This window comes from Bos javanicus, chromosome 2 (genome assembly GCF_032452875.1).
Source record: "Bos javanicus breed banteng chromosome 2, ARS-OSU_banteng_1.0, whole genome shotgun sequence".
Taxonomy (NCBI): domain Eukaryota; kingdom Metazoa; phylum Chordata; class Mammalia; order Artiodactyla; family Bovidae; genus Bos; species Bos javanicus.
Genome location: NC_083869.1, coordinates 115,639,975 through 115,663,846, shown reverse-complemented (window position 1 = coordinate 115,663,846; position 23,872 = coordinate 115,639,975). Strand labels below are relative to the sequence as shown.

General features: G+C 38.5%; 2 protein-coding genes across 11 annotated transcripts in view; one reads left to right on the top strand and one right to left on the bottom strand.

The window, feature by feature from the left end:
* The first annotated feature begins 1,819 nt into the window (after nt 1-1,819).
* On the top strand, nt 1,820-16,332 carry TM4SF20 (transmembrane 4 L six family member 20). The gene is made up of 4 exons (XM_061386832.1): nt 1,820-2,123; nt 8,562-8,627; nt 10,558-10,709; nt 12,367-16,332. Exons 1-4 carry the CDS (start codon nt 1,941-1,943, stop codon nt 12,656-12,658), a joined length of 693 nt encoding a protein of 230 aa, XP_061242816.1. The 5' UTR covers nt 1,820-1,940; the 3' UTR covers nt 12,659-16,332.
* Nucleotides 16,333-16,690: 358 nt separating this feature from the next.
* The window catches only part of MFF (mitochondrial fission factor), a 29,000-nt gene continuing 21,818 nt past the window's right edge, over nt 16,691-23,872 (bottom strand). For 5 of the 10 annotated variants that reach the window (XM_061386714.1, XM_061386740.1, XM_061386731.1 and 2 more), the window contains 4 exons: nt 22,974-23,006; nt 21,416-21,475; nt 18,409-18,493; nt 16,691-17,561 (listed from right to left, as the gene is read on the bottom strand). In XM_061386714.1, coding sequence (XP_061242698.1) covers nt 17,430-17,561; nt 18,409-18,493; nt 21,416-21,475; nt 22,974-23,006 — 310 coding nt within the window. In that variant the 3' untranslated portion in view covers nt 16,691-17,429. The remainder of the gene's footprint in view (nt 17,562-18,408; nt 18,494-21,415; nt 21,476-22,973; nt 23,007-23,872) is intronic. The other 5 variants (XM_061386721.1, XM_061386749.1, XM_061386766.1 and 2 more) reach the window with 2 other exon arrangements.

The window sequence follows — 23,872 nt, the reverse complement described above, 5'->3', positions numbered from 1 at the left end:
TGAGTTTTCCAAATTTGCTGGCATATTGAGTGCAGCACTTTCACAGCATCATCCTTCAGGATTTGGAATAGCTCAACTGGAATTCCATCACCTCCACTAGCTTTGTTCGTAGTGATGCTTTCTAAGGCCCACTTGACTTCACATTCCAGGATGTCTGGCTCTAGGTCAGTGACCACACCATCGTGATTATCTGGGTTGTGAAGATCTTCTTTGTACAGTTCTTCTGTGTATTCTTGCCATCTCTTCTTAATATCTTCTGCTTCTGTTGGGTCCATACCATTTCTGTCCTTTATCAAGCTCATCTTTGCATGAAATGTTCCTTTGGTATCTCTGATTTTCTTGAAGAGATCCCTAGTCTTTCCCATTCTGTTGTTTTCCTCTATTTCTTTGCAATTGATCGCTGAAGAAGGCTTTCTTATCTCTTCTTGCTATTCTTTGGAACTCTGCATTCAGATGTTTATATCTTTCCTTTTCTCCTTTGCTTTTCTCTTCTCTTCTTTTCACAGCTATTTGTAAGGCCTCCCCAGATAGCCATAAGTTAAATAAGCAGGGTAAGCTTATCAACTTATTAATATCAACTATGATATCAATGTCAATACAAGAAAAAACAGGTTATATTAATTGGATACTCCTAATTTTACTTTTTTTCCCCTCCTTTTCCTAAGGAGGAAAAAAAAATAGGAAATAGGAAAAGGAGTACGTCAAGGCTGTATATTGTCACCCTGCTTATTTAACTTATATGCAGAGTACATTATGAGAAATGCTGGACTGGAAGAAACACAAGCTGGAATCAAGATTACCAGGAGAAATATCAATAACCTCAGATATGCAGATGACACCACCCTTATGGCAGAAAGTGAAGAGGAACTAAAAAGCCTCTTGATGAAAGTGAAAGAGGAGAGTGAAAAAGTGGGCTTAAAGCTCAACATTCAGAAAACGAAGATCATGGCATCCGGTCCCATCACTTCATGGGAAATAGATGGGGAGACAGTGGAAACAGTGTCAGAATTTATTTTTCTGGGCTCCAAAATCACTGTAGATGGTGACTGCAGCCATGAAATTAAAAGACGCTTACTACTTGGAAGGAAAGTTATGACCAACCTAGATAGCATATTGAAAAGCAGAGACATTACTTTGCCAACAAAGGTTCGTCTAGTCAAGGCTATGGTTTTTCCTGTGGTCATGTATGGATGTGAGAGTTGGACTGTAAAGAAGGCTGAGTGCTGAAGAATTGATGCTTTTGAACTGTGGTGTTGGAGAAGACTCTTGAGAGTCCCTTGGACTGCAAGGAGATCCAACCAGTCCATTCTGAAGGAGATCAGCCCTGGGATTTCTTTGGAAGGAATGATGCTAAAGCTGAAACTCCAGTTCTTTGGCCACCTCATGCGAAGGGCTGACTCTTTGGAAAAGACTCTGATGCTGGGAGGGATTGGGGGCAGGAGGAGAAGGGGACAACAGAGGATGAGATGGCTGGATGGGATCACTGACTCAATGGACGTGAGTCTGAGTGAACTCCAGGAGTTGGTGATGGACAGGGAGGCCTGGCATGCTGCAATTCATGGGGTCGCAAAGAGTCAGACACGACTGAGCAACTGAACTGAACTGAATTTTACTTTTTATATGGCATACTAGTAAAATGTGAAATGTATTAAAGAGCGTATCTTAAAACAAATTTTTGTTGCCTATTTTCATGCATAAATTTATCTAGTAGCACTTATAGATTTTTTTCCACCTATCCTCCTCCACCCCATCATAATATAAAATCGTCCTTACTTCCTGTAATACTCATAATAATGTCCTGCCCTATTGGACTCTGAACTGCTTTCTGTCATTTTTTTTTATAAGTGCCGAGCTTTATCTAGAAGGCACAGAACAAAAGGTAAAACAGTGCCAGACAAACAGCCACCCAGACAGGATTTCTCCTAAACCAGGGGGTGACCATGACCTGCTGCGAAGGATGGACATCCTGCAATGGATTCAGCCTGCTGGTTCTGCTTCTGTTGGGAGTAACTCTCAACGCAATACCTCTAATTTTAAACTTTGTGGATGAAGACCAATTTTTTGAAAACCCCATCTCCTGCTTTGAATGGTGGTTCCCTGGAATTATTGGAGCAGGTGTGATGGTGAGTGAAGTTTATTTGACTCGGTTTGGGGAAACGCCTACCTATTATATTGAAGATGACCTAAAAACAACCTTGCAGCCTTGCAGTGAGCTATGTCTTGGCTTAGGATATACTGCAGGGAAATGAGTATGGTATTAACTTGTATTGGCATCAGTAAAGAATGGCAATTTAAATGAACTGTGGTATAGGCTAGGGAGCTTGGGCCAAAACATAATAATACATTGATAAAAGTTGGTTGGATTATTATGTATCATACTGTTACCAAATCCAGGTCTGGCAGCTCACTGCTCAAAAGCCATTAGAGTTCAGGCTGGTGGAAAGGAAATTTTTCTTTATTTTGGATGCCAGCAATTGACTGTGTGTGTGGGGGTGGGTAGGGGGGGATGCCTCCAAAATCCAACTCCCCCAAACTAACAATCAGTGGGCAAGAGCTTTTATAGACAGAGGGAGGCGGCTACATGCAACAACAGTACAGTCAGCTCTGATGGCCGTCTTGAAATTGGTCACTGGTGGTCTGACCAGCGTCATCTCGATTATTTTAGGTACAATTAGTCTTCAGTTTCAGTTTGTTCCAATTTTCTTGAGGCTGGTTCTCAGAATTGTGGCAGTTCATATCATGGCTACATTCTGGTTGCCATGTAGTTAACTTTTTCCACCTGGTGGGGATTTTAGTATCTATAAGGCAGCTCACAGAATACAGCTCAGAATATTACCTATAGCACTTGAGAAGGAATTAAAATGTCCATGGAATTCTCTAGGCAAGAATGCTGGAGTGGGCAGCCATTCTCTTCTCCAGGGGATCTTCCTGACCCAGGGATCAAACCAGGGTCTCCTGTATTGCAGGCAGATTCTTTCCCATCTGAGCCACCAGGGAAGCCCGTTTAATGACTACATTGTTCTCATTTGGTTTCCTTTCACTGTTTTCCTTTGTTTCTGCATTTTCCCACTTCTCTGATTAACTTTATTCTTTGGCTAAAGTTTTTCCACAGACAAAAGGCAGGCTGAGGACCTGAGGGGCAAGGATCATAGGAGGCTGTTCCATTTCAATACTTCTTCGCATATAAGTCTGCTTTCCCAAGCTTCAGAGGTAGTGGTAAAGACTTTTTGAATTCATTGCCTCAGCTTTCCTTTGCCATCCCAGTCTCTAGGTATACCCAGTGAATACAACAGGAGCAGGAAGAGCTCAGTAGGAAGGGGGAGGGTCATTTCAAGCCCAGTGAACCTACTGGATGAAAATTGTGAGGCATGAATATGACACTGCCTGCCCCTAGGGGAGTTGACCTAAGAAGTTTTGAACTTGAAACCCTGGCTGTCTCTAACCTCAGGGACTTTTTTGACTTAGATCTTACTTACAACCCAAACATCATGGTGCTTGTTTAAAGTTTGACAATTATTAATAGGTCTATCTTTGTTGAAGTCTGTAGCCGAGCAGTGTAAGGCAGAACTGCCCAACGTACCTGGCCATAAATCACCCCAGGCACTTTTAATACATGCAGATTTATATGCCTTTTCCTGAGAATCCTGGTGTAGGTGGGTTAGGTGTGACCCATGGTGTGGCAACAAATCCTGTTTTCAGACCTGGCAGAATATCTCAGTTCTGGTTGAGTCCCCAATATATTACTACTAGCAAATCATTTATCCTGTGATTTTGTTTCCACATCAGTAAAAGTGGGAATGTAACTAAAGTTGGAAAATTCAGCATTCAAGAGGCTCATTTTTGTTATACCATTGAGGGCCTACTTAAGGGTGGTCTCATGAATGCTAGAGAAATGCACCCTTGTTTGGATGTGCATTTGTGTTATAATGATGATCGGTTACTGTTCTTAGTCTTATTCCCTGACTTACACGAAAACAATCTTTGTTGTTGTTGTTGTTGTTGTTGTTGTTGTTGTTGTTGTTGTTGTTCAGCCCCTCAGCCGTGTCTGACTCTTTGCGACCCCCTGGACTGCAGCACGCCAGGCTTCCCTGTCCTTCGCCATCTCCCGGAACTTGCTTAAACTCATGTCCATTGAGTTGGTGATGCCATCCAACCATCTCGTCCTCTGTTGTCCCCTTCTCCTCCTGCCTCCAATTTTTCCCAGCATCAGGGTCTTTTCTAATAAGTCAGCTCTTCACATCAGGTGGCCAAAGTATTGGAGGTTCAGCTTCAGCATCAGTCTTTCCAATGAATATTCAGGGTTGATTTCCTTTAGGATTGACAGGTTCGATCTCCTTGCTGTTGGGTCATTATATATGAAACAGACACCACTGACTTCATACATTACACTATCTTATTTAAACTCTATAAAAATCCGGTTGAGTAGTTATTAACATTCGTATTTTAACAGACCAAGAGAAGGTTAAGAATGTTAATAAGGTAGCACAGTAGGCGTGAAACCTAATTCCAGATTTATCAGACTCCAAACCTGTTTCCCATCAGTATTAGCACCATAATCCTCATCACCTGTCTCAGGCTGACAAAGGGAAAGACAAAATCTACAACTTAACCCATTAACTCAAGTAACCGGGAAACCAAAGCATACAAAGATTACATAAGTATGAAACTGTTTCAGAGAATCTAGACTTTCTTTCCAGATAAAGTTTCCTTTATCACCCTCAATAAATACTAACAATGTATTGCTATCACACCAGGTTCTTGCTATTACTCAGTGTGATGCAACATCTTCAGAGCATCAACAACTCTCTGAAGCATTCAATAGACATTTTATTGACAGAGATTCAAACTCTGGACTAGGATCACAAGCAAATAGGTGGATGACAGAAAGGCTATTTTCTTGATCCTCGGCCATGTATAGAATGTGGAAGAATATCTTTTTCAAAGGAAATTGTGTCCTTTACATCAATCTAAATACTGACTTAGTTAAAAATATTGAACTCTCAATATACTTGTATATACACAGAAAAGTTAATGAAGAAGAAATCACTCCATTAATAAGCACTTTTGTCGTAGTTCTTGAAATCCAGTTCTAATCTGCAGCATTTTAAACTAGTTTCAAAAACAGGGAACTTTGCAGGGAGTCGTTAATAATAAAAAGTATGGAATTCATCATCGATCACTTCATAAAATACAGTTATTTTATGGCTTTATGATTTACCCAAAACAGAAACGAATCTTTTCATCTTTGAAACCATGACTAAGAGTATTCAAATATTATTATCTTCACTTATTATCTACTAAATGGAAAATCAATACACATTCTTTTCCCAAGTACCAAAAAAACAACTTGAAATGTTTCCTTGAAATATTTCCTCTAAAAAATAGAAAGACTGTTTTATTTTATAGGTTAATTATAAGCCTAATCTTAATCATGATTACTTATTGAGTTCACTTACTATGTAATAATCAATTATTAAAGTCTTAGAGTAGAAACGAACGTTAAACAAATTAGAAAATACTGTTTAATAAGAATTTTCAAAATACAGCTTTTATATTTATAGTGAGCCATGGTCTTGTGTTACTTTCATATTCAAGTACTTTGAGGAGTCCCAGAAATCTGCATTCTAACAGAGCTGTAATGGTCTAAAGCTATTCTGGACTTCATTTATAAAATCCTATGCCATCGCAAAGAGTTGGACACGACTAAAAGAAAAGAAAAAAAAAATCCTATGCCTTATTTCTAAAACTGGATGAAAGTATGAGCTTCTGTAATGAAAAGTGAACAATGCTACTTCTTTTCTTTATAAAAACAAAAGAAAAATATCAAGAAAAATAGTCTCACAAAAACTCTGATACGTTCGAATGTGCTTAGGAATTGAAGAGAAAGAGTATTCTCCAGATTACGTATTTTTGTAGGAGACAATCTGGAAGATTTATAATTCAGTCATACACACACACACACACACGTGCACATTTTAATGTCCATCCTATAAAGAATCCCTCTAATCTCCAAAGTTCTGAATGGGCAAAATCGTTGAAATACAATGAGTTATCAAATTGCCGGTAATAATGTAACAAAGATGTGTCAACATGCCAGAAGTCAACCAGGTGAGGATTCATATATGAAAAGCTATTATTTATAAAACCCCTTTGTAAGAGAAGGGAACTATGAATGTATCTCTTTCAGCATCTCTGAAATAAGTTAATCTTCAAGAAATTTAGCAGAGTTTAATTTGTATCAATAAGGAACATGGAATGACTTATCCATCTAAATTATAATTTAATGTTGCTCCGACTTTCTTTTAACAGATTAATTTTCTAAATCGGGGTTAGCTTTTTTTTTTTCTCTGTGAAAAGCCAGGTAGTGAATATTTTAGGTTCTGGGAGCCAGCCAGTCTCCCTCACAACTATTCACCTCTCCTGCTCGTGCACCAAACCAGCATGAAAAGTTAAGTAAGTGAACAGGTATGTCTGTATTTTCATAAAACTTTACAAAAAAGAGGCTGTGGGCCATAGTTTGCCAGTTCCTGTTCTAAACAATTTGTTCCTTAAGCTCAGAAGGCAGTATCACTTACAGGTACAACATAAGACCTGTAGCCCGTGAACCCTGACACCTATTTGGGTGCATACATTTCTTTCCTCTTTTCTTCTGGGCTCTCAGCAATTGAGGGTCTAGGCTAACATACATACATGTGCCCTCTGAATCATAAGGGTGCTGGTGTTCAAGGCAGTCTGTAAGCAAATCTTGATAAAAATACAAAGTGTTTTCGGAGTCAGTTCATGGTCAGAGAAGGGTGAAGTTTGTCAGGAAAGCTGCCTTGTAAGGTAGGAAAGCTGCCTGTTCTCTTGGAGAAGGAAATGGCAACCCACTCCAGTATTCTTGCCTGGAAAATCCCATGGACAGAGGACCTTGGTAGATTCCCAGTCCATGGGGTCCCAAGAGTCGGACACAACTTAGTGACTAAACCAAGGTATTCAATCTTAGATCTGCTCTGAAAGGATAAAGGTAGACATTGTATTGGAAAGATAGATTGGGGGGAAGGAGCAATTAGTAGGACATTGAGATGACTGAGGGAGGTGACGATGGTGGTAGGGAAGAGAATGAATAAGCTCTGTGAAGGAAAAGAGAACTGTTAAGAATTGGCCAGTGTGGTTGGAAGGGTGGTTAAGAGTCTGGGCTCTGGAACCCTAGTGGCCAGCTTTGACCCTCCCAGCCCCCCCCCCCCCCGCCCCCACCAATCTCTTTTACTTTCTCAGGCAAGTTACTCAAGCTTTCTGGGCTTCAGTTTTCTGGCCCAGTAAAATGGGGATAGCTAGCACCAACCTCATAGGAATTTTATGAGGTTGCAAATAAACTAAAACACATACAATAGCTATAACAGTGCCTGTTATGCTGTTAGAACTCAACAAAATGTTACAAAGAAAAGAGTGGGAGGACAGAGAACTACCCAAGGGCAGCTGTGCTGAGACAGCAAAAAAACAGAAACAAAACCAAAAACCCTGTGGCTAAAATTTCTTAAGTGGAAGGAAGTAATCGACATCCCTCCCTTCAACGATATAAAACTTCTTCCAGGAAGAATTTCTACTCTGCTGACTGCATGAGTACCTGCTCAGTCGCTTTAGTAGTGTCCGACTCTTTGCAACCCCATGGACTGCAGTCCACAAGGCTCCTCTGTCCATGGGATTCTCCAGGCAAGAATACTGGAGTGGGTTGTCATGTCCTCCTCCAGGGGATCTTCCTGACTCAGGGATCAAACTCACATATCCTATGTCTCCTGCATCGCAGGTGGATTCTTTACTGCTGAGTCATCAGGGAAACTCCAGCTGCTGACTAGTTATTAGTAAACATTTGAACTTAACTCCTGAGAATGTGACATCATTCCTTAGAGCTTTCACCAGCAGTATGTATTCGACACTGAATGTAATACAAGATTTCTAAACATCAACGTGAAGTGAAACCGTTTCATACCATGGACACAGGAGTGGAAAGGAGAATGTAGAGCTAAAAATAATTCTCAAATCACAAGTTTGGGGAGTGAGGGAGCTGGTGGTGCCCCTGGGAGTGGGAGAAGGGTGATGATAGAATTGTTAGTTCCCAACTTCCAGGCAGACAAAACCATCAATTTCCTTTCTGAACACTTGCTGGATTAACTCACACCATTTTAGGGAAATTGGGTAAGTGCTTGCAGACTATAGTTTTTTTTTAAAAAGTGAATTTTGGATGATGCAACCAACTCTTTCAGAAGCATTCCTTTCAAAATAATTGATAAATAACTCACTGTATTTAAAGTCCAAGTCTCTCTCATGGTGACTCAGAGTAGTGTTAAAATGTAGACGGGAAAGTCTGAAACTGCTATCCCGAAATCCCCTATCCTTTGCCCTCCCTTGTAATCTTTATGGTCCAAATGGCGATCACAAGATAAAGGACACTGCCACACTTCCTTCTTGTTCTCTTAAGCCTTGGCTTCCCACAACTGCTGGTAAGTAGAAGGTGAAGATTACTGCTTTATCATCTGCTGGGAAGTAATCATATTCATCGTTCCTGTTGATGTACTTTCTAGGCGATTCCAGCAACAACGATGTCCTTGGCAGCGAGGAAAAGAGCGTGCTGCAACAACAAAACCGGGGTGAGCACAGTGCAGCTGGTCTGGGAGCAGAAGGGCAGAAGCAGTTCCTGGCACCTCAGCAAGGTCGCCAAGGCGTCAGCATCAACTTCATCAACTGTGTGGCTCCAGTGGCAGGACTGGTCCTAGACACGTGCTATTTAGGAGGATTTATGCGATAATACTGAGACTGAAGTTTGACTTTCTGCTTTCCCGTAAAACTTTATTTTTGGAGCCAGCTTTTGGACCTTTCCTCAATCTTCAGTTTCAGTCTAGAGGTTTTCAAAGAAAGATTTATAAGTCACTCTCAGAGCTGTAATCAGTTTCATAATACTCAAGTACTCATTATTTTTGTGATGTGTATAAAATACCTAGGGAAAAGTACTCTCAGTTTTCTCATGCACGTGAAAGACTGGTTTACTAGGATCATAATATTAATTGTCCTTATGCAGTTAAGTTAAAAGAGAACATCACATTTTTTCCCCCAAACATTTTGGTATGTATAAGATTGTTTAAGACTGTAACTAAGTCAAAAGTAAAGGAGGACTTCCCTAGTGGTCCAGTGGTTAAGACTCCAATGCAGGGGGCTCAGGTTCGATCCCTGGCCTGGTCAGGGAACTAAGAACCCACATGCCATTTGGTGCGGCAAAAAAAAAAAGAAAGTTTGAAAAGTAAAGAAAATTAATATTTACTAACCTTCTCTCACTGTGTATGTGTTAGTTGCTTAGTCATGTATGACTCTTTGCAACCCCATGGACTATAGCCTGCCAGGCTCCTCTGTCCAAGGGATTCTCCAGGCAAGAATACTGGAGTGGGTTGCGACTTCCTTTTCCAGTCTCTCACTGTACTCAGAACATTTTCAAGCACATTATCTTATTTTTCTGAAAATCGATATTTTATGATTTCTGTTTTGTTGACTGAGAAATTAATCCTCAGAGAAAGCAAACAACTGCCAGTTGCACCATCAGGTAGATTTGTATCCACACCACCACCACCAGATTCCAAAATTCCCAGTCTTTATGCCGTGAAAATGGTTACACAGTAACTCTGAGGACTCCTCTCACAATTCTTTAAGGAAGCAAGCAGATCAATAAACCAGAAATCACAGTAAATATTCCTGGCTGAGTCTAAGGTTTTAAAGCAATGATTCTCAGCTTGATGGGAACATTAGGACCACCTAGGGAAAATGTTAAAAATACCCATGGCTTGTGGCCCTCCCTAAGATTCTGTATGAGTATTTTTCAAAAGCACCTTAAGTGATCCTAATATGCTCCCAGGGATAAGAGCCATTGTTTAAAAGTGTCATATTTATAACCATAAATTAGAAAATTAATTTTTAAAAATACCTTTTCTGACATTTGGTATTTGTCTAGCATTATAGTTACTTTGCTGGTTATTTATAGTCTCTCTCTGGTCCTAACACATTGCAGTGGTCCATTGAAATGGACAAGGTTCAGGTAGAGCATACAGGTTCAGGTTTTTCAGAAACAATGGCAATGATCATTTATTTTTAGTTGTGGCTGCAATGGGTCTTTGCTGCTTCTGTGGGCTTTCTCTAGCTACAGCATGTGCACTTCTCGTTGCAGAGCGTGGGCTCTAGGCATATGGGGTCAGTAGTGGTGCACAGGCTTAGTAGCCCTGTGGCACGTGGGATCTTCCCAGACCAGAGATCAAACTTGTATCCCCTATATTGGTAGGCAAATTCCTAAGCACAGGACCACCAGGGAAGTCGAAGACCAACGATCTTTTGAAGAGTCTAATGGAATGGCAGGGACCTTGCCCTCTGCGTTCTTGCGTAAGTCCCACCTAATTACTCCTAGATCCTAAGATCGAGGTCTGTAAGGTAGCTGGACAATGGCAGCGGTGGATGATAAAGACCACATATGCTGCTGAAACTTGCAACAGACTACGCTCGTGTAATAAAGTGTGCAAACGTGCCTACTTTATTTTTCAGATGTTTCTTTCATCACTTCTGAACGCCATCACAGTCATTGGAGCTGCGTATTGCCTGCTGGTGTCCATCCAGGCTCTCGCGGAGGGCCCTCTCATTTGCAACTCTCCAAGCAACACAACTTCCAGTTGTGAATTTTCCCTTAAAAACTTAACGTGAGTAACTGTTTGCTTCCTTACACAGCTGCAGTTAATTAGGTTAGAAGACTGTGGTGCTGACCTGGTGCCATGTTTCTTTCATGGACAGTCTTAGGGATTTAGTACAGTAATCCGAGCTGGTGCAACCTCAGAGAAATGGAGGAATCACTGCATTCAGAATGCTTTGGGTATGGTCTTGGCTAAAAGGAGCAGACTTAGATGGATTATCCTTGTCTTCCAAAAATCTACGGCAGCATATGTGCATGTATATAAAAAATTTCTGAAAATGGGCACCAGAAACTTTCATCCTTGAAGAATGGTAATGAAGGATGCCCTCAGGGAGTGAAAGGAGCACTACTTCTGATCAAAGTAAACTTGTAGCGAAATGGCTGAAAGTGTTAGTCACTCAGTCATGTCTGACTCTGAGACCCCATGGACTGCAGACCGCCAGGTTCCTCTGTCCATGGAGTTTTCCAGGCAAGAATACTGGAATGGGTTGCCATTTCCAACTCCAGGGGATCTTCCTGAACAAGGGATCAAACCCAGGTCTCCTGCATTACAGGTAGATTCTTTACTGTCTGAGCCATGAGGGAGCCCAATTATACTTGTAAAACCTAAGCATATATTATTTGAAAATCTGAACAAAAACAAAGTAAGTAAATAAAATAGAGGCTTACCATTAAGCCCTAAAAAAGAAACAAAGCAGCAGCCAGTGGAATCATGCAAACATAATATAAATTACACTACAGGCACAGGGATGAGTCAAAAGTTTAAGTCATGGAGTAGCAAGTAATGCTGAAAAGTTACATGGAAATGGTTCATTTCAGTCTTGTCAAATGGTTCTGTGCCTTAATCTAGGCACAACTGGTAAAACTGAAAGAAAATAACAATCTCATTTGTTAGTTATATATTGTTCAGTATGAAAAACAACTAGAATTCACTTTTGTGGTAAAAAAAACTGTTCCCCTTTTTCCTTATCTTGAATGGTTAAAAAATAAGTCTCTCAAAATTTGCATACCACAGTTGTGAATCAAAATGCAAAGAAACTCACTTTACTAATAGAGTTGGAATAAGAAATCAGAGGGCTTCCCTCTGGGTGGCTCAGTGGTAAAGAATCTGCCTGCCAATGCAGGAGACTTGGGTTGGGCCCCTGGTCAGGGAAGATCCCCTGGAGAAGGAACCCACCACTTTCACTTTCCTTATTTATGGCTGTGCTGCTGCTTGGGCTTTTCTCTAGTTGCAGCAAGTGGGGGCTATTGTTGCGGAGCACGGACACTAGGGCTCACAGGCTCAGCAGCTGTGCCTGAGTTTTCGGCTTAGTTGCTCTGCAGCATGTGGGATCTTCCAGGACCAGGGATCGAACCTGTGTCCCCTGAACTGGCAGGCAGTTTCTTTACCACTGAGACACCAGGGAATCCCTAGAAATGCTTGTTGATGAGTTACATAATGAACAAACTTTTACAGCTGTTAAGCATACAAGGGTACATCCTCTGGAACCCTGATCCTAGCTAGTTTCTTGGCACAGTATTTTCTTTTTTTGTTGGGGGGCACGATATTTTAAAAGCAGTATCTGTTTTACTGGACATGTCCTTTTCTGGAGGTCATGCTGCATTCTCGAGATGATCAGTGGTATTTCTGAATATTTTTTTAAATCATTTCTTTCCTTTTTTTTCAGTGCCAATTATAAAGAATCCTTTGATCTGCAGTGGTTCTTCGAAGACTCTTGTGTTCCTCATACGGATTCCAATAATCCCTCCATCACCAACACAACAGCCAATAACTGGAGAGTATACAACTTGCACTTCAATTCTATAGAAAACCAACACAGGATTATCCATTTCTCAGTATTTTTAGGTCTACTGCTTGTGGGCATTCTCGAGATTCTGTTTGGACTCAGTCAGATAATCATCGGCTTCTTTGGCTGTCTGTGTGGAGGAGTCTCTAAGCGAAGAAGCCAAATCGTGTAGTTTAGTAACAATAAAACGGAAATACTAGTTCAAATCATTTGAGAACATTTAAAAGACATGCTTTTAGAAGCTCAATAATAGAACATTACCTAGAAAGCTGTGGATGAGTTAGTTTAGCACAAAGGTTGTTTTTAAAGTCAACTTTGATATAATTAAAAAACAAATCACATTTAAGCATGCTAGTAAATGCAAATTCTCATATGGAAAGAAAAATATCAGTCATTGACTTTGGAGAAAAGTGGAGAGAAGCTTTCTGGTTATTTTGTGTCTTTCTGTACTTGTGTATTATTTGGATTTTCTAACTATATTCCCATATGTGGAGAAAACGAGGGAGAGTAAGCAGGACAGAAGTTATAATAGAAGTCAAAGTATGTGATTTTTCTTTTTTTTTTATTTCTTTATAATTAAAAAAGATAAATACATACAATTGACCGTTGAACAACTCAGGTTTCAACTCTACAGGTCCACTTATGAAGCAGATTTTTCCCAACAGTAAATACCAGAGTACCACATGATTTTCGGTGCTGTTGGTTGAATTTGTGGGTACAAGAGCCCTGGATACAGTCAAACCAAGGATATGGAAAAAACAGGCATATTATATGGAGGGCCAGCCACATTTTCTTGCCTGGAAAATCCCATGGTCAGAGGAGCCTGGAAGGCTACAGTTCATGGGGTCACAAAGAGTCAGACACCACTGAGCAGCTAACACTTCTAACATTTGATTGCGTAGAAAGTTGGTGCCCCTAACCCTCCAAGCTGTTCAAGTGTGAAAGGTCATCTGAATATAATCAAGTTTTCAGACCTCATACAGGAAATCCAAGAAAAGAGGACATATTCAGACAAATTCAAAAGGTGGGACAGCACATAACAGTCAACTGTTTTCAACAAGAAAATGTAGTACAAGAAAGAAAACAAAAAGTTGGATGGGTTGAGGGAACTATTCTAGATTAAGAGACCAAAGAGACAGGTATGATTCAACCAAATGGACTATGTCATTTGGTTGGACCTTGGCAGGGTAAGTGGGGGAACGTGTACAAGGACTGGTTTAGGTATTATTAAGGACTTATTGTTTGTTTTTTATGCCTGATGATGGTTTTATGGTTATGCAGGAAAATGTCTTTATTTCTCAGAAATGCATATTTATGGGGGAAAATCAAGTCTTTCACAATCTGGCTTATACATATGCCAAGTTCAAAAGACAGGATAACGAAACAGTGTATTGGCCATATTAAAATGTTATAGACAAAACTTAAAATCTACCATTTTATGAATTATGATCATGCCTGCATTTTTATTTCAATTATTTATATATTATATTCACTGGGCTTAAGATTCTAGAAATAATATACAATTCCTATAGCTGCCTGCATCCCCCAATCAATGACATCAAGCGCTTACAGGCATTTTTTTCTGAACCAATTTACTGTATAAAGATCTTCTCCCTATGCTCCTATAAACACCTATTTACCATTAAATATCTCCTACTTGAGAAAGCTCTCAGAGTGCATGATTTCAACAAAAATCAGCAGGTACCAAAACCACTGTTATCACATCTCATCCCATGTCGCAGTGTACCAAGTTACTTGTTCTAAGAGGCTTTCCCTAATAGCCTAATGAAAAGTGGGCTTCCCATCCTCTCTCCTTCAGCATTCTTTCATTTACAGTACTTATAGCAATGACAACAGCATTTTAACTCCCTCTTGTTCCTTAAATTTCACTCTCCCCCATAAGACCATAAGCTGCACGGGGTACAAGGATGTTTCTTTTATTCACTCTGGTAGAGTCAGTACCAAGTAAGTACCTGATACAAAATAGCAACCCTATGAATACTTACTTTATTGAATAAATGAATCCTATTTTTAGATCTCAGCTTTTAGCCAAGACTCACTGCATATTAAATGAAGGCCAAACTGCTAAGAGTCATAAAATTAAAACACAAGTAAATGTGACAGCTCCCTGTTCTTGACTGAACAAGTCAGTGACGATGTATATAATCCTCATCAGCCTGGAAATGGCTGAGAGATGACCCCAGTTCTCTACAGGGTCATGAACAGAGACTTGAGCCTCTCATTTTGGAGGGCAAAAGAAAGGATGGTTGACAATGTAGCACAATTGGCTGAAACGGCTGGTAAGCTACTTCTTTGTTATTTGGTCTTGTGGAAACTGCTGCCATGGTGTATAGCAGATACACCTAAATGCCTTTAAATGCTTAAAGCTGATGGGCCACTTGTGGTGGGTTGGCTACATGTCATCTCTACCCTGGTACCTAAAATTGCAAATGCATATCTGTACAAATGCCCTCCACCCCCACCCCAATAACATACACCTATACTTGAAAGTGTTAGTCACTCGATCGTGTCCAACTCTTTGTGACCCCAAGGATTGTAGCCCACCAGGCTCCTTTGTCCATGGGATTCTCCAGGCAAGATTACTGGAGAGGGTAGCCATTCCCTTCTCGAGGGGATCTTCCTGACCCAGGATCGAACCTGGGTCTTCTGCATTGCAGGCTGATTCTTCGTTGTCTGAGCCACCAGGGAAGCCTAACATGCACCTAAGTCACTTAAGCTTATTGCTTTTTATTTCTCACTTCCACCCCATGTTCAATCTCATTTTGGAATTTTTTTTTTTTTTTTTACTGTATCTACCATCTGAAACAGTTTCTCCCAATTCTTCAGCATATATCTCAAGTTCCTTCTCCTTCATAAAATATTTTTATAATCCTCTAATTCATTAATGAGCCTTATTTCCCTCCTCCTCCATCAATCTATCAATTTCTTAACAGTGGGGCTTGTGGTGGTGTATTTGCTGAAGCCAGTGCTGTGCACACAGGACTGTCTGCTTATTGACATAAACTGTAAGTAAAAGAACAGTTATAGTAATTAAAATTTTCCAAACTTGAGGCCAGAAAAGTTCAAATTCAATGACAAATATAATTAAGAAGCTGGATAACAGACATTTATGCAGGAAAGGAAGGAAAATTCTCTTGCAAATATATTTTCATAAAATCATCTCCCAAATGTAAATAACCAGCAAATGCTTTAACAAATATTCTGAGAAGTGAAAAAAACTCCCACCTTTAAATAGAGTTCCGAAAGTAGTGGCACAACACACTTGCTACACTTGTACTTGCAACTGAGCTGTTATGGCCCTGGTGAGCCTGGGAGGCGGAACAATGGGTGACTGGCCCCAACTGTATCCTTTTCTCCCACTGCCTCCTGCATCTGAAATCTTTTCTTCATTCTCTGCTTGTTGAAATCACGTCTTTACTTACTTTGAGATTCAGCTTGAATATCTAAGATGTATTTCTAGACCATCCTGTTTTTTAAATCATTTTTGTAGTTTCAATTATTCACAGAAATTACCTTGAGATATACATATAAAGAGAACTGCTATAATGAATGATATCACAAGGATATTATTAATATGAAAGTCAGAAGACTTTCATGGGTAAAAAAAAACTCACCAAACTCATGATAAACCCTAAGAATTAAAGAAAAGAATCCCTTCTCCAAGTATTTTTTGAAGGACACAGAAGAAGCAAGAAAAGAACAGTTGAATACACCTTTAAGGAATTTCCCCTAATTGCCTTTCTCAAAACTCACTGCCTTGGTAGAAAGATACTGAAGATGTATGGCGAATGCTGTACCTAAGTAAAATTCTATCCATTTCTGAACCCCCCCCCCCAAAAAAAAGGAAAAAAAACAGTTTGGAAACTAAAGGCTCCCAGCACTTGGTTTCCTTGATGCTTTTAATTTCATGAAATTTAGAAAATCAGCTAAACACAATGGAAAAAGCAACAGAACTGACGGTGTTTCTATCTGAATCACTTTATAGACACTACATATTAGAAAAACAGCTGAAACAAAACCAGTGTCTACCACTACCAGGATGAAGATCCGACTCGCTACCTGCCATGTCATTAACTGTACTAGTCACTCCAGACATGGGGAGACTTAGGTGCATATAAAGAAATATGACATGGAATACAGCACAGAGCACAATATGATGAAATAAAATCTTTCAACAGACAAATACAGCTTTGGTTGACAGTTTATTAAATACACCACATTTGTACCTTATTCTGTAGTTTTTTAAATCATTCACACACAGACTTAGTAAAAATGTACTTTATAGAAAACCATCTGCAAAATAAAAATAAAAATGCACATTTTTGCCCACATTTTAGATAAACTGCTGAAAATGTTAGGAATTATTATATTGGAGGTGATCATGAAACATGGGGTGGCTTGATTTTATTAAATCTGACACCAGACCAGGACTTCAGTAGTGTTAATGTTGGAATGTGGATGCAAAAATGTCTATTAACTAAATTGTTTAATCTAATAGGGTTTGAGAAATCACTACAAATAGGACAAAATGAAGTACTATTTTTCCTTTACAGACATTTCGCTAAACCCATTTTCTATACACTTTCTCACACTCAGAATTAGTGGTGCAGACTGAAGAGGCAAAAAAAAAAAAAAAAATTCCTTAAAAAAAAAAACCAACTAGATCCTATTTACAAAACATGCAAAGTGTGAATTTTAAGTAGGTGTTATGGCGGAACTGGTTAAAAGTAAATACAGTCAAGTGACAGAATATACCTTTACTTCTGCAAGTGTAAGTCCTTCCCCCTCCTTTCTGGGAGAAATACATTTTCAGGGCGTGGACTGTGAAACGGCATACAATGCAAAGACAGAAAACAAAGGAGTTTGCAAATTCTTTATATTTCCAGCTGTTGAGACAATATTTCTGAGAGCTGAGGTTACCTCTAGCGGCGAAACCAGAGCCAGCTATTAAGCAGCCAGAATGCTACAGTAATTGAATACATGACCATTTCTCTTTTAGCCCGTTCTTTGTTCTCCTCTTCCAGAAGTTGTAGACGTCTATTTAGTTTGATTATCTGAGTGAAAAACAACATCAAAAAACGAATAGAAGCTTTAATGCATGATTCATTCAGATTCTTATTAAGTAGTTTAATTTCTCAAAAGAATTATTACAAACATGAGAAGTTTTATTCAGCACCAAAAAAGAAAGTTGTATATAGGGAAAAAAATGTTACCCATGACAGCTTAAATTCATTAAATTCTCTTAAGAGCTTCTGTCACTCAGCTTCAGTTTTTCCTATTTAACCCGCTTTAACTGCTTTATGCTTTCTCTAAGTTACTCAGAGGGCCCCATGTATTAACCTACTTGAGTGGGCCCTGTGACCTGCCACCCAGGCCTTCAGGACTAAAATGCTAATTCTCCACCTGCCAGGAGTGTCACTGGTCAACAGCACTGTTCCTGGCTGTTGGTCCTTACTATGAGCAGCCCTGGGCCGAACAACTGTCTTGCCAAGTTCACGCTCCCTTATGAAGACAGTGTGCATCCCACAACTGGTTTGTGATGGCGTTAAAGGCCCAGGTTCCTTGCTCCAACTCTGAAGGGTTATCCCAGCTTCAGAGCAATATACAGCTGTATAGATTTGCTTAAAATGTTAATACCCCGTGTTGCTGGCTAGAATTATATCAATCCATTTTGGTAATACTGTTTTATGATGATGAAAACCTGTAAACTATGATTTAATATATCTTTAATCAAAATGGGAATATCAATTACAGTTTAATAAAGTTTGACAGAGAAAGTATTTTAATTCATGGGTTACAATGGAGAGAAAACTGATAAAATGGATAAAGTGTTAGGAACTACCACTTTACATGTAACATGAATGGAATTTAGGGTCACATGCTGTTTGGTACAGTAAATACCTGTCGTCTTAATGAAGCTGCATCTACAACTGTCATGTCTTCTGAAGTTCCTTCAATCATTGCATCTATATTTGAAATGCCATACCTGAGAAATAAAACACGATTCAATATTAGAACAGAACTAAAAGTACCTTGCAAGTCACATAACATATTATGTAATGTTCAGAGGACTGTTATAAAGACTGGTATTTAACAGTACAAATTATTAAAACATTTATCAATCTGAAGAGAAGAGCTTAAGGGAACAACTATCTACAATCCTGGGAAAGTGTCTTGAAGGTCAGAGAAAGAGAAGAAACCCTGACTAAGGACGTAAATAAGTAGACAATTCAACTCAGAGAGACTGGCAGTGTTAAAAAAGGATACCTGGTTGAAAAGATCCGAGAGCTGTCACTCTGCTCAGAAGTCCCTGCTGAGACTCACTGGCAGGGAACACAAAGTAAACACACTCCAGCTAAAAGCCTAAGACTGATCAGTTTTTATTTCTCCATCTCTTCTCTTCTACTTCCCCTCTTGCCGTTTCTACTCTTCACTTATTTCCAATTATCTAATCTATCCTGTATCTCGAGAGAAGCAGTTAAAATAACCTGAACACACTTTGCCACTACATTCAGATCCAGAATTTAAGTACCGTAATTAAGGAGCTGTGTATAAAATAATGCTGGAAGGCCACTAAGACAAACTCTCGAGAAAACATTAAAAAGTTCTTCTTGTTCAAATGCAGTTACTTCTAAAGGGGCAATGATTTTTAAATAAGTGACAATCAACTACTGAGAAACATACAAATGCTATTATTCCTCTTTGCCTCGACTTCCACTTTTAAAATGTATTTTAAGATACAATTTACATATCTGATAATTCACTTCAAACATGTACAGTCTGTTTAATTCTGTATGGCTATTTCAATAAAATGGCTCATTAACTTTTCTGAATGAGCAGATTATAAATAAATCAGATTTAAAAGTTACTCCTATGTAATCTAGAGTTGGCACATACATCATGTTTTTAATACTTTAAGCAAGTCCCCATAACAAAAAGCACATTATCATACAAAGGGGTACAAAGGAGTATGAAGAGAATTATATTTTTCATTCAGACATGTTAAAGACAAGTCTATTTAGAAAATCCTTTTGTTATAAATGCTACTGAAAATAATTCAAAAATACTTTAATAAATAATGTGAAACAATTTTTAATTTTATAATCCTGCAGTGCCATCATTCTGAACACCGGTTAGAATTATATAGGTTGCGGTTTCAATGACACTTGGTGTGTACTGACTTCAGATAACCTAGAATGATCTCTAAATACTCCTTTTATGGCTAAGTTAACTTGCTTTCTCCTAATCTGCCCTTTCCTTTATGGGGGAATAGAGCAAATACACTGGAATATTGATAGTAACTGCATCAGGTAGAGAAGTAAGCTACCAAGTCAGTAGGTGATCTGCCCTTTGTGTCATGAGAATAGAGCAAATATACTGGAATACTGAGAATAACTGCATTGGGTAGAGAAGTAAGCTACTAAGTCAGTAGGTGCTAGAACTATGGGTTTACAAACATCTGAATTCCTCTTAACATTAAGCAGAATTATTAACCGGTTAGTGGAAAAAAAATAAAGGTTGAAGATTCCTCTTCTCTACACTTTATCCTCAAAATAAAAGTTTTCTACTTCTGTGAGGTCATATATGAGAATAAATAATTGGGGGGAAAAAATCAAACAACAGAAGCAACTGCTTCAAAGGTAAACGGACCCAGACTGAATGCAGAGAAATGAACTGTAACTGAAAGGAACTCCCCACAACTTACATTCTGAACTAACTATAGTTTTAAATATCTGTAAAGGAAATCTTCATTTGCTAAGAAATCTAAGGATATGCAAAAGACTCTACCTGTATAATTCAACTTAAAACATGTGTGTTTTAACCAAAACATGTATTTATCAGACCTAAAATATCTGTAAGCAATTCTAAGTCAGATCACTGGCTGAAAATAACAGAAAAATAAAAGGATCACAAATTTATGAGAAATATACAAGGAAAAACTTGTTAATAATGTAAAAATAAACTAGTCAGTTGAGTGGAATGGGACTCCTAAGGACATATTTTTCAATTTTCCAATCAGAATTTAGTATTAATGAGAAACCCATGTTTCCCTCTTCTGCCTGAAGATGAATGGTGCCAACTTGCTTCCTCTCATCACTGAAATAATGCTGCCAGTCTGAAATCTACTGCTGCAGATGTTGCTTAAAATGAAACTGGCTCTGAAAAAATTAAAGTAATGGTATCATTATTGTACCAACCATTTCTTTTCTAACCATACAACTTGGGAAATGAGATTTTGGGTACTTGAGAACCTTAAGTATTAGTATGTGCCATTCTATCTGTCCTTGTGCACGACAGGAAGAAATACCTACTTTAGGCTAAGCATAACTCAAAGTGAAAGCTACAAAATAAGAGAGAAAAGCTTCATCAACAGATGACAAAAATGCTTAAAAACTAAATTCTCTTTCTAAACATTTAACTTCTCAGGCTGTCAATCCTAATTTCCCCAATTTAAAATGATGCTTTACAGACAAGTTTATCTATACAGTGAAAGTGACGAAGTGACACTATAGACAATTAACAACTAAAAAGGAAATGCTGGACAGAACCTCAGGCAACAATTAACATAATGCACATAAAGCAAGGTTTAAGATTCTTTTTTTCAAAAAAAAAAAAAAAGATTCTTTTTTTCTGTGTACTAGTATGATCATATATTAAAACTGTGTTTAAATACACTGTCTTAGATGTTCACATGGTAATGTATTATAACTTTTTCTTTATACTCTCTTGGCCAAATGTCACAAATGATTAGACTGTTCTTAGAGAAAAGCAGGGGGCCCACCTAGAGAAAACTCTAGAAGTTAAAGCTATAATCTAAAGACGTGGCTACTGCATGCATTACATCCGGCAAAATAAAACACATTCAACCAACTGTTCACCCTGGTAATTACAAAGTCTCAGAGTTTACCTGACGTTGTCATGATGAGGATTAGAAGTGGCGGCAGCAGACCCACCACGCAACACAGGTCTAAGGCAGGTTTTTGCAGGAGAAGGCACAAGACAGAATCAGGAAACAGAGAGTAATAAAATAAAAGCAAAAATAAGACAAATAAATGTCAAATAGGATTATATTGTATGTTTCAATACAATATAATATATTTCAAATACTTTACGTATCTTTGTCTCGCTATCCTCCATGTTATGACTTTCATGAACTGAGCATTTTACAGTGAGTTAGAAAACACAGGGAACCTCTTATTTTCGTAACAAAATAGCACCAACACATAAAAAAATTTTTTGGTGCTCATACTTGACATCCTACTAATTCTGTTCCAAACGTGTAACTCCTCTCTTCGAGTTGGAAAAAAAAAAACCATCAGCAACTTTAGAAGCATGTCAAGAACTGGTTAGTAGCACCTGCATGGTAATGGCTACTCGTCTGGTATCAACAGCTACCTCGAAAGCTAAAAATCTGAAGTGACTCCGACTTCTCACAATTCCTTGCCTCCACCTCATTAATTTTGCTTAGTGCCTCGTATCCTAATACAGCCGGGTCTCACGCAAACGCTCAGCTCCCAAGAGCAGAACTAGAGCTCAGTTCTGGAGCTGAGGAGGTCAGGGACAGGTCTTGAGGCATAATACAGCACATCACAGGAAGTGCAACTGAATGTGTGCGTCTGATCCCGAGAGGCAACCAGGAGTGACATACAGGGCTGCTGGAGACGAAGACTAAGGCGCACTGGAAAACTGTGGGGATTTTCACTGAGTACACACTTTGATTCTAGAGGACAATTAGTTCTCTACCGGTAAGAGGTAACCTTTTCAATAAATTTTACTTTTTAAATCAGGAAACAAAGGCTCTATGTGGTCACTGGTCAACTCCCCCAAAAGTAATCAGCAATACTTATAACCAGAGAAAGGAGGTTGGGGTGCAAAAGCCATATTAAGGATTTGAAGAATTATTATTTTATTTTGAATGTCTCATTCTCTACAGGCTGATCAGGTTTTACCTGAATTTAAGTATCAACACAATTCTTAGAGGAAACATTTAACACCAAATGCTACTACTTTTTTTCTGTAAGTTGGCACAGCTGTAGAATTTTTGTTACAAATAGACCACTATTTTATGTCAAATCAGTTTATAAGAGAAAATCTTAATGCTTAGGTTGTATGTTTCCTAAAGGCACTACTGGTGCTTAAAGAAATTTATAGAACCTAGAGGGGAAGGGACTTTTGAGACTTCTTTGTTGGCTAAAGAACGGTAAGAAATCATAATGCTTGAGGCAGGTTTTTTAACTCACCCCATCCTACTAATTCATTTGTTCTGTGACATGAGGAAAAGTTACTTTCTGATCCTGTATCACATTAATGTGAGAAAGGTTAAAAGTGAAGCCACTGCTGTGTGCTACCTAAAGCTTTTTTAAAAAATTCAAGCATATGCTCAAAAGGATCTGCCACATCCAACATATTCCACTGCAGAGATTTCCCTTTTATAATGCAGAGCCAGAAAATAATACAGTCTTTACCTTTCACAACGTATTTCATTTTGTCTTCTCACACTGGCAATTGACACATATAATATAAAAGTAAATTAGACAGGTGTTTGGCAAAGTTAGAAACTTTATTCAAGTACCACTTTCTACTGTAAATATGACTTAATACATTAAAGAATCATTTTAAGTTTGAAAATAAGATTTAATATATTAAAAAATCTTTTTAGGTTTGAAAATATGTTTTGTAATTAAAGTGGTAAAAGGGAATGAGATTCAAGACTCTTCCAGGATTAACTTGTATATCAACATTTTTAAGTAAATAAATGGTCTTAGTAGAATGTTATTTGCTAAAAAAAAAAAAAAAACATGGAAACTGCTACAGTAAGTAAGCAAGGTAGATGTACCGGCAATTACATGTATTTTTTTAAAAAGATAAATTATAAATAACAGATACTGTCTCAACTGCAACTCTGCATTTCTGGGTTTTCCAAGTAATGCATTTACATGAATACTTGCAAAAAATATAAATTATTTACAGATTGGCTTCTTTTTCTATTGAATCAAAGCCAGAAATAATCAAGCCCCTTCTTTTTTTGGACTGTGCTTGAGCAATATGTGGGATATTAGTTCCTTGACCAGGGCTCGAACCTATGTCCCCAGCAGCTGTAAGTGAAGAGTGGAGTCTTAATTACTGGACTGTCAGGGAAGTCCCTCAAGTATAAAACTTAAGCATGCTTAGCATGACTAATCTGAGTACTTAAATAGTGTTCTTTCAGAAGTACTAAGTTCCTTTTTTTAAACATTAATATTTTGTATTGGAGAGTGAGATACAGAGCTCTAGAAGGTGTCAGGAGATGTGAGCATTTCCTAACTAGCAAGGACTAAACAGCATTTTTAAATCCAAAGAACACACCTGGTACTTGCTATTTCCG